At 39.2% G+C, this 12,064-nt stretch overlaps 1 protein-coding gene across 4 annotated transcripts in view; it reads right to left on the reverse strand.

The window, feature by feature from the left end:
- Positions 1 to 12,064, reverse strand: part of MAP3K20 (mitogen-activated protein kinase kinase kinase 20) — an 89,389-nt gene that overhangs the window by 38,248 nt on the left and 39,077 nt on the right. For all 4 annotated transcript variants that reach the window (XM_063400504.1, XM_063400502.1, XM_063400503.1 and 1 more), the window contains exons 8-10: positions 9,263 to 9,349; positions 5,667 to 5,741; positions 262 to 368 (exon numbers count right to left, since the gene is read on the reverse strand). In XM_063400504.1, the coding sequence (XP_063256574.1) occupies positions 262 to 368; positions 5,667 to 5,741; positions 9,263 to 9,349 (269 nt within the window). The remainder of the gene's footprint in view (positions 1 to 261; positions 369 to 5,666; positions 5,742 to 9,262; positions 9,350 to 12,064) is intronic.

The raw sequence follows: 12,064 nt of genomic DNA on the forward strand, positions 1-12,064 counted from the left end.
CAAAACCATAAATATCATGATGCCTAAACCAGTGTAATAATAAATATAGGGTACAGCTAAGTGCATTGGCTCCTAATACAAGTTTCGCAACATTCTGGGCATTCCTGAAAAACAACAAGGTAAGTTATGTTCTAAAAATACTTCAAGCACACATATTTTCTACCAGTACATCATCGGAGTCTGATGTCTTTCTGAAAAAACCCACTCATCCCATTTCAATGTAAAACCACATCATATCATCTCGGGAGGAAGGAAGCTTACCTCCACTCCGCCTTGTTATGCAGGAATGAGTTACACTGGTCTGGAAGGTTGCTGTCATTTGACATAGATTCCAGGATTGAAATAATCTGCTTGAAAGACGGTCTTTTCTGAAGAAAAAAGAAAACCCAAACAGAGCATTTGCATTCATATAAAACTACTAAAACTATCTGCAGAAATTTTTCAACCGAAACCCCACAATTTACAGGAATTGCCACTCTTCTTTCTGACCACAGCATCATACAAGAGGACTGTAATCTGTAAATGCTTTCTTCTTATTCTTCCATTAAAGAAAAGTTTGAGAAGAGTCACGCAGGCTAGTAGGACTCAAGCCTTAGCTTAGTCTCCCATGTCTACTAGTAAAACAGTATTAACATTAGAATCATCAATAATCATCTAGATTCTTAATTTGAAAGAATAATTTTTCTCAAGCTAAGAGGGAAAATACTTCCAAAAGAGAAGGCTGGACCATCAGCAACTGGCCTTTTACAGGTATTAACAAACTCTTTGGTGTGTGAACAAGCCAGGTTTCTGGCAGCTCCCCTCTAGCAGAGGAGATACTTTCAGAAAAATTCTCATTTAGCTACTTAAAGAGCAGTCAGGGAAGAAGAGAAGATTGAGGCTAAGGAAGGATATCTTGCTTGGCAGTTAAGCTCACTTTAGTGGACTCTGTGCTCTTCTGTCCTGGGCTCATTTGCTGAACTTTCTGTTCCAGGGCTCTCCATCCAAGACACACTGTGCTCACAAGTCAGAAAGACTAGTTAAAAGTTTTCTGTTGCTTTTTGGGGTTTGTTTTTGTTTTGTTGGTTTGTTTTTTTTGTTTGTTTGTTTGGTTTTTTGGGGTTTTTTTGTGGGGTTTTGTTTTTTTTTTTTTTTTTTTTTTTTGGTGGGGTTTTTTTTTTTTTTTTTTTACTTTTCCCTTAGTTCTCAGGGGAAGCTGTGAAGTAGGATAATAACTGAAAACTGAAAAAGCTAGTTAAATGTGTTTCTTGAAAGAGCACTGACTCTGTTAGTCTGTTTGACAGACCCCAGACAAGGTTGAGACAAAAGGTTGAAACAAAATGTAGATACATAATAAGGGGATGATGCACATTCTCTCTCTACTGTGCCTTTAATTATACCATTTCTGCTAAAATTACAGATGCCGCAATTAAAACGTGCATTTTAATTTGGGAGCACAAAAACAATTAGGAACAATGCTGAGGTGTCTCTCTCAGGAAGATCCAAGTGATTTCCACATTATAAAAGACAGACAATTTCTTTATTTTAAATGTCAAACAGCATGAAAAAGTGTCAAATGCATAACAAAAAAAGAGACAAGCTCTCTTATACTGTAATGCTGCACTGTTCGGCTGTAACAGGAGGCTTTGTCTGTCATTTTTTGGTCCACCTCCATGATTTCAGGCAGTGGGCAGTTCAGTGAGCTACACAGATTTTCTTTGCCACAGACACGCTTGCCCCAGGCACAAGTGCTTATGCAATTTGTTCCCCAGCCCAGCAGAGTGGCAAACTGGGCACACAGAGCTTCACAGCAACAGGTACCTGTTCAAGCACATTGCTTGCATTGGTGACACAGTCCCTTGCATGGAAACCCAGCAGGCTCGCCCTGCCTTCACAGGGGGCTGGGGAGGCAGTCATCCTCCCCTCCATGTGCACAGCTGGACCTGCCAAAGCAGAGCAGCTCCTCTGAACACACCCTGGGAAGAGCCTGAACTTCCCCAGTCAGGAGGTGGCTGCACTGGGGCACAGGCACAAAATCCACCCGTGGCACCACCACCACCAACTCCAGTGCAGTTTTGGGGCAGAAGAACCTTTGACCAGCCTTCACATCCTTTTTGTTGCTACAGCTGCGTCTCTTGTGGAAGTGAACTGCTGAAGGGATTCAAGGGCCTCCCAAATGGTGAGAAAGCTGCCAGACAGGAGATAGGGGCTGCCTGTAAATTACCAGGGTACTGCAACTGCTACACAGTCCAACAGACTGGCAGGTACACAATGTGCCTACCTACACTAAACAAATTCTGTTTGCAGGAAGACCAAGGGCAAACCTTGCCATGCTGCATTATCTACATCATTTTATGGACCCTTCGGAATAATTTACAAAATACATCTATGAGGCTTTCTTGCTCCTTTTTTCTCAGGTGTATACTGGGAAGTATAGGGCAGGACTAACACTGAGTGAGCACAGTCAACTCTGCTGTCAGGCTTGCCTGGAGTAACCAGAGTGGAGACAATGACAGAGAGCGGGGCTTTTACTAAGGGCAGGCAAAAGGATCAACCAACTCATTTGGGAGAAGCAGCAAGAATCACTTGGTGGGTCCTGCACTACAGGCAAAGGAGCTGCAGAGCTGGTGCAACTGGAGCTGGAACAAATGCAGAGTCACACAGTACTGCCAAAGTACCGTACATCTCTGGCTGTGCAAATTCTGTAAACAGCCAGCAGCTACCCTGCCATATTTACAGGTAACAGCTTTGCATGGAGACAAACTCTGACAGGAAGGCACAAGCCTACACTGTCACTTGGGTTTCGTTGGTTTCTTGCCCCTAGAAAAGGATAATTTCAGATTTAATAAATGCACTCTAAATGCAGACTGGTACCTTGGTTAAAACTGGCAAGAAGTGATTTGTGAAACTGGGAGCCTGAGCTGAGAGACTTAAAAAAAAAAAAAAAAAAAAAAAAAAAGTCATATTTTCAGTGGATAACTGCTTAGCACTTTCTAGAAAGCCCTTATATGGGATTCTTAAAATATCAAGGCATGAGTCGCCTTTGAAAACTGTTTCCCTTTATATCTGTGATGTCTCATACTGAAATCTTTAAAATATATGCCCCTCTAGAAATAATTTTGGCTAATGTTTTCATTGTTTCCTTCTACTCAGTATTTCTTACTGAATAGGTCTGCATAAAACTAGGATATTTAATCCATATGTCTTTCATTTTTTTGCTTCTTCTCTGTTCCCAGATTTCTGATTTCCATTAAAATACTCTGTAATTTATAAGCATCTTTGATGTGGAGAGAAACTGAAGGAACAGATGAAATGAGAAAGCATTATTCACCCAAGTCTCAAAAGCAAGTAACCCCAGTAAACAAAGACATCAGTGATGAGCAACCTTGTTTCTACAATTATTTAATACCCCAGCAAAAGCAACTTGTTTGGTAGAAATTTTAAGGTGTGAGCTGTTTGTTTCAACTAGCAGTTTAAACTGCATAAAGACTACCATTCCAAGTATCACGTGGAGCACTACAGATAATTTTCTCCATGTATGAAGAAATTCTCAAGAATTCAAAGTAACACTAATAACTCTGTTCCTATGAAGAAATTCTGGTGTGAGCAGTGTCTGACGCTCCAGCTGCTCTGCAGCAGCTCTCCAAGTGTATTCCTTAGCCCCTCAGAAACGCATATCCCTCATTTCTCAGGGGTAAACCACCAAAAGTTACCTCATACTTCTGCGGGCTAGAAGTATGCACTTTAGCAACTGCTTTTGAGCAGCTGACATACTCAAGCTCACCCCTGCTTGACCTTCAGTAACTTGTTCATGCATCAACAATCTGATTTTCTAAAGCTAATCCTGGCAAAACGGGAACGTTACACAGAGCAGTATTTCAGAGGAGCGTGCTCCATCTTTTGGCTCAGGCAGGCCACACAGCCCTTTATCAAAGCATTTTGAGAGCTGTAAGCAGCGAACCTTTCCCAGCACGTGACTGAATAAGTCAGTCACATGTCCAAACTGTGACCACAGATTACTCCACTTCAGTCATGTGAACAAAGCTCTAATTGCCTAACACAAGAGCTGCATGAAAAAAAAACTAGCGAAGAGAAGACTGTCAGAAAAACCCCATTGCACACGAGATTCACAATTTGCATGCATCAGAGAGACCTCTGGGAACAACATCCCCAGGAACCAGCCCACGCCCAGATAAATTACTCTGTCAGGCAGAACACAGCCTGATGGTTAAACATCATTTTTTTACATGCAAATCCCTCCCTCTCCCTGAGAAACAGCAAGAGTCTTTTGGACACTTATGGATGTGGCCAAACAAGGCAGAGATTGAGCTGATCTAGTATGTGCCACAATTACAGAAAAGAAGCTCCAATAATTCTTATTCTGAGGCCTTTGGTAGTGATGCTGACACTTGGGAGCAGTTAGTAAAGATAAGCAGTTGGCACTGAACGTCCTCTTCAGTAATTACTGACTTAAAAATTAAGCAGCCTACTTGTAGATTGAAAAACTCGAAGCATTTTTCTCCCTTCTCTTCTGTGGGGAGGATACAAGGAGTTATTAAGAGAATGGCAATTATATGTCTGTTTGTGTGGAAATCACATGTTGATGGATCTCAGATCCATTCTGCAGGAAAGCAACCCCTTGCTTTTAAAAGAGAGACCAAGAATGGATATTTCCTTTCTCATATTATTCTTCTATGGTTACTCTGGCAATGAATTCTAGTTTAGAGCACCTATATGCTCTAATTTGTCTTGGAATTAATCTTGGTTTCTCTGAAGTAGTAGCTAACTTTATCCTGAGTTTAAAGAAACAAAGTTCTTCCTGGTGCCTTGACTTGAGAAAAAAGAGCACAATTTCCTTTGCTTAACTATTCTTCGATGTCTCAAATATTTTCATAGGCAAAGGAAATAGATGTTAATCCTTAGTACTAAAACTATGCCCACAGGCTCTTTCCAGCCAGTTTTATGTACAATAGGGTGGTCACAAAGTCCATTTAAAGAAGGTAACTCTCATAATCTACAAAAGCTTTTAGTGTCTAAATACTTACTTAATCCCTTCCTTGTAGCAGCAGATTAATAGTGACAATGGTGCAGCTCTTTTAACTTTTTATTCTGTTTTCAAGGTTAAACAGCACCGCTATTATCATATTATTACAGTGTGGTCATTATAAAGCTCACCATTCAAGCTCTAAGGGAACAGATTAGGAAAGGTTTAGTGTTAATTTATAATGTGTTGCTGCTGTTCCTACCCATGTTTTATGGATTAACTTACTCTTTACTTATATTTGTGTTCTCAGCACAAGTAGGGCACAGAATTGGACCTTGAAATTTGTATTTCATAATGTGATGCTCACATACATCCAAGAGGGATTAAGTATTAACTTTTTAAAGAAAATATAAAATCCACAATTTTCCACTTGCTCCAAAATGGCTACATTCTTGCCATCTTACCATATTTCCTGTCATTGTCAGGAAAGTTAGCAGCATATAACTCTTGATTAAAAGGGAGAAAGAGAGAGAGATTTAGGTATGAGTATATAAACTCTCTAAAAAAAGACAGTCCTGGGTATCTTTGTGAAGAAATGTGTCAGTGGTGTCAGCTCAGACTTGTCACCCAAAGAAAGGCTAATGCACTTTGCAAAAAAAAAGTCTGAGGTGGTGGTGCAGAAATCAAACACACATTTAATTACCTTTGAATCAGCATCCCAACACTGGTGCATCAGTTCTGCAAAACTTCTGGGACAACTGCTTGGAATGGTTAATCTCTAATGAAAAGAAAATATACCAGTTACTGGTAGCATTTCCTTTTAAGCTGCTACTAAGCAATTTCCTATGAGACCAACAGACTTCAAAGAATTAAAGCACACTCTCTCTTTTAAACACAATATAAAAAATGTGGAGACATATTAGAAAGAAAAAATCAAAATTACAAACACTAGCAAGATGCACAAATAATTTTTAATAGACCTATAAGAAAGTAATGTATTAAATCCACAAATGGAGTTCCTTAAGGAAGCTCAGAGAGAAGAAGCAAAACCAAGACAAACTGCTTTTAAAACTAAAATATAATAGTTTGTGGAGGTTACTGCATAATATTTTAAGATACTTGTCAGATAGGCATAATGGACAGCCTGCCTTAATTCCTTTCTCCCACATAAATGATCTAGCTGTACAATACTATAATCACTTTTGACACACAAATAGCTGAAATATAGATTACATTAAGTGAGTTAAAAAGAGTTAAGTGAAGCTCTACATGACACAAGAGACGTTTCATGAGCCTGTGGTCAGAAGGATTAATGAGGACATGCAGATCTCAGAAAGCACTCACAGAGCACAGTGAACTCATAAATATTTCCTAATGACTGAAGACAAGGAGTTGCTAGTTATAGCCAGGACCACTGACTACAGAGAATTAGTTTGAAGCTGATTTGGTTTCATTTGCTGAGAGTTTTAAATTAGAAGATTTTTACATTAACAGCTTGCCTCCAGACTGGAAAGCCTTAGAAGCAAATCCTTTCTCACATACACAGATACTGAAGCCTCTCCCTTGACTGCATATGCTTCCAACATTACACACTGAAGGAGATCCCTCTGCTCTCACTAAAGCTGTTAACTGACTTCAAATGTTTCATATTACATAAATAATTTTTTAAAGTTAGATAGAAAACCAGTTTCTCCGTGAAAATGAGTCCAAATGTAAGAGGGGTCAAGCTGGAAAAAGGGTTCTTGGCCTCTAAGAGGTGAGAACCAGGTATTACATTCCTGTTCAGACTAACCTGCCAGGAAGACCCTTTCATCTGACCTACTACTGCCATTTCAGAAGCAAAGCAGAGCAAGTTATGTCACCCTTTACCATTGCATTACTGCAACGTGACCTGCAAAGCCTTACAAGAAACAGGAGCCAAAAGTAAGAGTCAAAAAATTCTGCTCCGAAAGCATTTGAACCCTGGAAGAACTGGAAACATGAGATACAGAGGCAGGACACTGCATAAGTCTGATTAATAATGTCATAACTTAACGTGCAAGGGTTTCAGTGGAAGAAATACACAGAAATTTGTACAATGCATAAATAAGTTGTACTGGTGCCTGATCTCTAATTGAGTCATTACCCTAAAAATACCCCGGTTGTTACAGTATTGTCTGTAACCCTCACTGTTCCAGGAGGTGGACAATCAGTTGCAATCACCACTTGTTTCACTTCTGAAGAATGTCACCTATCTAATATGTAATGTAGAGGTAGCAGGTTCCAAATGTAGTATTATAATAAAGAATACATTTCTCAGTGGCAATTTATTGACACCATGTCCAGCATAACCTGAACTCTCTTGCTTTACATTTCTTTTAAAAATGGCTTTAAAAAATCTCTACCAGAATAAAAATAACACTGAGAAATTATGCATAGTATCAAAGGAGATCCATACAGAAACATTAGAAGTCCATTTGTGGGCCTCAGGCTTTACAAAGGGGATTTTTCACCTTATGTAATTCTGTTTTGGCCTCAATCCCTCATTGATTTTAACAAAAGACTTGCAGTCCAAAAAATGGAGGAGTGGCTCAACAGTGATCCAATCCTGTTGTAGACTGGAACCATGCAATCCCACTGATATCAACAGACTGAACTGAGAGCAGAACCTGACCCTAACACTTGTTTTGGGACACAGAAAACTAGGAAGAAAAGAAGCACAAGCTGAGTTTTACAAGGCTTATGCTGGACATATCATCCATGTCACGGCCAGAAAAAATTAAAAGTATGCAATGCCCTCTAAGCTCCCTCACAGCCTTCTAAGGAAAATGGTAGCAACAGGCCAGTGGTACCTGACAGGCAAAGAGCTGGCTCTGAGAATGCCACCCCTTAGGTTTCTTCAGCCATGAGTAAAATAGTCACATCCACATTTTGTTCATATTGTATTTTACACAATTCTTTGCTCTGGAAAACTGTAGAGAAATGTGTGTTTTACTCTCTGCCATGTTTCAGCATGTGACTGCATCTCTTTACAACATTCCCAATGCCACTCTGTACCCCTTACATAAAACTACATGTGGTAGGCACAAGGATCAAATACTGTTGATGGAAGGCTTTATGGTTCCTCCTTCAAAATGATGTGTGAGGCTTTTCCTAAACTAGGCAAAGAGTGTCTTTGTGCCCCCTGCTCTGATAAATGCAGTAGAAGACCACATTCACAATCTTCACACTGTTAGTGTAGCATTTCCAACTAACTGGTATATCAGTGACACTCACTGGAATTAATCCAGTCCCCAAAAAGAAGAAAAAAGAGAGAGGGAAAAAAACACCAACAAAAAACATTAAACTAAGAGGAGGAAACCTAACTCCTCTGTTTAACTCTGAAGCATTTTGAGAAACAGTTTATGTAGAATAATAGAAATCTGTATTGTACAGCCAGTGCCTCGCCATTGTAATGTTTCCCAAGCTTCCGCTGTGTCTAGATAGAGGAGGTTTCATCTTTGTGGAGGATTTCCATGCTTGTCTGTGTGTGGTACAGTCACAACTTTAAATGTTTTTTAAATGTAGTTACTGTCTTTGATATCAAGGGACTATGTGTTCAGATATACGCTCACATGTCCAACTAACTGAAAGCCTCAATTTGTGAGAAGAAGAAAAGCGAGGCTGGGGACACTGTACAAACGGTGTTTACACCACTGAAGTGCTTTTGAAATGGAAAGACTCTGCATGAGGAGGCTTGCAGCTATGCCACAGCCTTGCCGATACCAGTGAGGAGCTCATCTTCAATGTCGTGTTGAACGTAGGTGGCAAAACTGTAATTTCTCTCTTTTTTTAAAACTATTTTTTCTTCTTTTATTTTTGAAATTTTCATCTAAGCGGCAGTTTCTTGTACTATAGTGACTCCTGCTGGGAGAGTTAAGTTGAAGTAGCTGAAGGTCTCTTACAGATATATCAACTCCCGGCCAGTAAAAAGATGTCCTAAACGCAGGAGATGGAGTTAAACTGTTCCCCTACCTTGGACGCAATGGCTTCTTTCATCACTAAGAACAAACCCCTAGGTTTTACAATTGAGACTGAGAAACTAGTACAGTACTTGTACAATTTTTGATCTACAGCATCACGACGTGAAGCTGCAACAATTAGATGTAAAGGGTCCATTCATGAGGAATAACATCACTTTGACCCTTTGTGTTAGCTCCTACTGCTAATCTTTCCATACGCGTGAACTTACTTTCAATTTGAAGAAGATGAAAAAGTCTTTTGCAAAACCCCAATACTGTTTTCTGATCTATGTACCTGAATGTAGAAACGTAGTCTTACCTCGTTTTTTTCCACTACAAGCCAAGCTACTTGTAATCCTTCCAAGCCTTTAAAGGGGACCTCCCTTGTTAGCATCTCCCAGAGAACCTGGAAGAGAAAAAAAGAAAAGCATTTTTATTTCTGTACTTTGTATTTTAAATACATTATTAAACCTTGATACAGCACTATTCTGTATCCAATTACCAGGCAACCAGTTTTCATTTGCAGGAACTTGGACCAGTGTTTGTGTGCAAGATCCTCTCACAAAATTAATTTGAACGTTTCTGCTTTTTCCTCTACAGAAAAGCCAAGATGAAAAACTGGGTTGCTTTTTTACTATCTTTGTACACTGTAAAGTTCACATTTGGCAAATGGCTCTCGGGAAGACAACGAACTCTTCCTCTCCTTCTCAGCTCCCAACTAGACATATCTTTGCTTTGCGGTAATTTTGCATTTAAAAATATTTCCATGCAATTGCAACCAGTGAATATGATCCAAAAGATATTTTGCTTCTATGATATGCCTATAAAAACATAATTTTTCAATCAAAACTGTAATTGTTTATCTCCAAGTATGTGATCGTATTAAACTAAGCAATATACAGCATATTAAAAATTACTCTGTCCTCCTCGACAGATCTACTGTCCTTAGATATAGAAAGATCTCCTAATTTTGCATGCTTTTAGCCTTTTGGTAACACAGTACCCAAGAATCTAAGCTACTCTGTAGAAAAGAGTTTGGCATCATCAAAAGGGCTTCAAGTCAATGAATCCAACTTGTTTTCCTGTCATTGGGACAACATATTGGAATTCAACCAAATTAATAGCACTTTGTACCTCCACTTGTATATGTCCCCTTTTTTATAAAGCAGAACTTTCATACACGCATCTTGTTGCAAATATCTACAAACCTTTTCTTCTGCTTATATATCAAATATAACAACCACAGTAAATCTTTAATGCAGGATTTGCCAAAATGCACTAAGATCCTTAAGTACTAGAGATGCAAGTCTCTATATCCTCACTGTTTGGGTTAGTGCCCAGGTTTATTCCAGCTGCATCATTTTGAATGGATTGTGGACAGCTATGAAAATAATGAGAAAGCAAATGCAACAATATTGGCAGATGGAGGTCAGGCAAAAAAATTGCATTGAAGCAGAGTTGGGCCTTTAATCAAGTGAACAGGGTACTCCAACAATAGACCTATTTGAATAATTCTGCTTGAGTCAGAAGACTGATTAGTATAGATAAGGGTATCTTGGAAAAATAATAACAGTTTTTCTGAGTATAAGAAATATATGGGGAAGAACTATCACAGGCATATTCAATTATCCTGTTAGCCTCAGTTCAATCCTTTCAGAAGGAAAAAAAAGGTCCCTCAATTTTAACTCTCTCATGGTAGACAAGGAAATTTAATTGTGAGAGAAGGAAAAAAATTACTAGTCCCATGTACTTCACAGAAAAAAACAGTGTATAACACAGTCAGTTTAAAACAAAGGTCCCTGGACCAAGTCAAACATGTGGTTGAGCAGCCTTGCAGAACAACCTCATCTGTTTGGACTGCACCATGAAACTACAGAGGAAAAAACTCAAGTTTGCACATCAGACAGAGCAGTATCTAAATAACCTTCCAAGTAAAGAACATAATGAAATATATGTTAAATGTCTGCAAGAGCCTTGAGCTGGAAAACTGCTGTGCTACCTTTCTTTCAGGAGACTGTAAATTGTAAGAGCTGTCTTGCTTCATTCATGCACATATGCTTGTGCAGAACATTTTGCACCGAATTCCTTTATCATGACACCTTTAGTGTTTATTTCCACTGCTCGAACAGATCACTGCCTCCCTAAACCAACAGTACTAGCTATAAACTCTTCCAAGACTGCACATTGTTGAAGAGAAAAACAGTTATTTGACACAAATGAAGGATTTTTTTGATGCCTTTACTAATTACTTTCACTAATAAATAAAAAGTAAAAGATACAAAAGTGAGATTTTGGAAGCCTTTGTATTTACTTTACACAGGTTTAGGAAATATTTTAACAACAATGCAATTTTCATATTCGGGCCAAATAGAGAAAACCTTTCCTTCCAACGGTGATGTGTCTCTGTGTTTAGCTTTACATGAGTTTCAACCCCTTCTCATGGACTAGCTACCCTGATTCACCAGCTAAGGTGAGTGATTGCATCAGCAGACTTTTAAACAGCAGCAAATGGGTACTGTCTGCATTCTCATTTGCCTCTTCCTCTCCCCAGGGTGATTCAACAGCAGGCAAAGACCTCAACCTAACTTACCCCAGCCTCTTTATTGTAATAGGTACACTCTGTTCATTTTCAGAACTGGCTCCCCAGCTCACTTCATATGGAAATCAATTTATCTTTCTTATATGGTGTATAATCTGATAGAGACTGACATGGTTCACTTCCCCTCCCACCTCTGATGGCGAGGATCACCTGCTTTCCCAATCACATCACATCTCTTGATGATGGACAGCGGCTGCTCACAGAGAAAACAGCCAAGCTAGAAACAATGATGAAAACTAAAGCAAGGCCATTTAATATAGTGGTTTGTAAGCTGCAGCCTCTGAAGGTGTTGGACTCATCTTTGCATACAGAGGAACAGAAAGGAGAGATAAATGTATGAATGTTCATGCTATACACAAACCTGAGAATAAGAAATATGTGGGCTTCAGAAAAAGCTCACATACTTAATTCTATCAGCTCAGCTGTGCATTTCAATTCCCATCCTCTCAACTAGGTGACAATAACCCAAAGGAAAAATTAAACCCACAGCACCTCTACCCCATTCCCTGTCTCCATACCAGG

This window comes from Prinia subflava, chromosome 6 (assembly GCF_021018805.1).
Source record: "Prinia subflava isolate CZ2003 ecotype Zambia chromosome 6, Cam_Psub_1.2, whole genome shotgun sequence".
NCBI classification, from domain to species: Eukaryota; Metazoa; Chordata; class Aves; order Passeriformes; family Cisticolidae; genus Prinia; species Prinia subflava.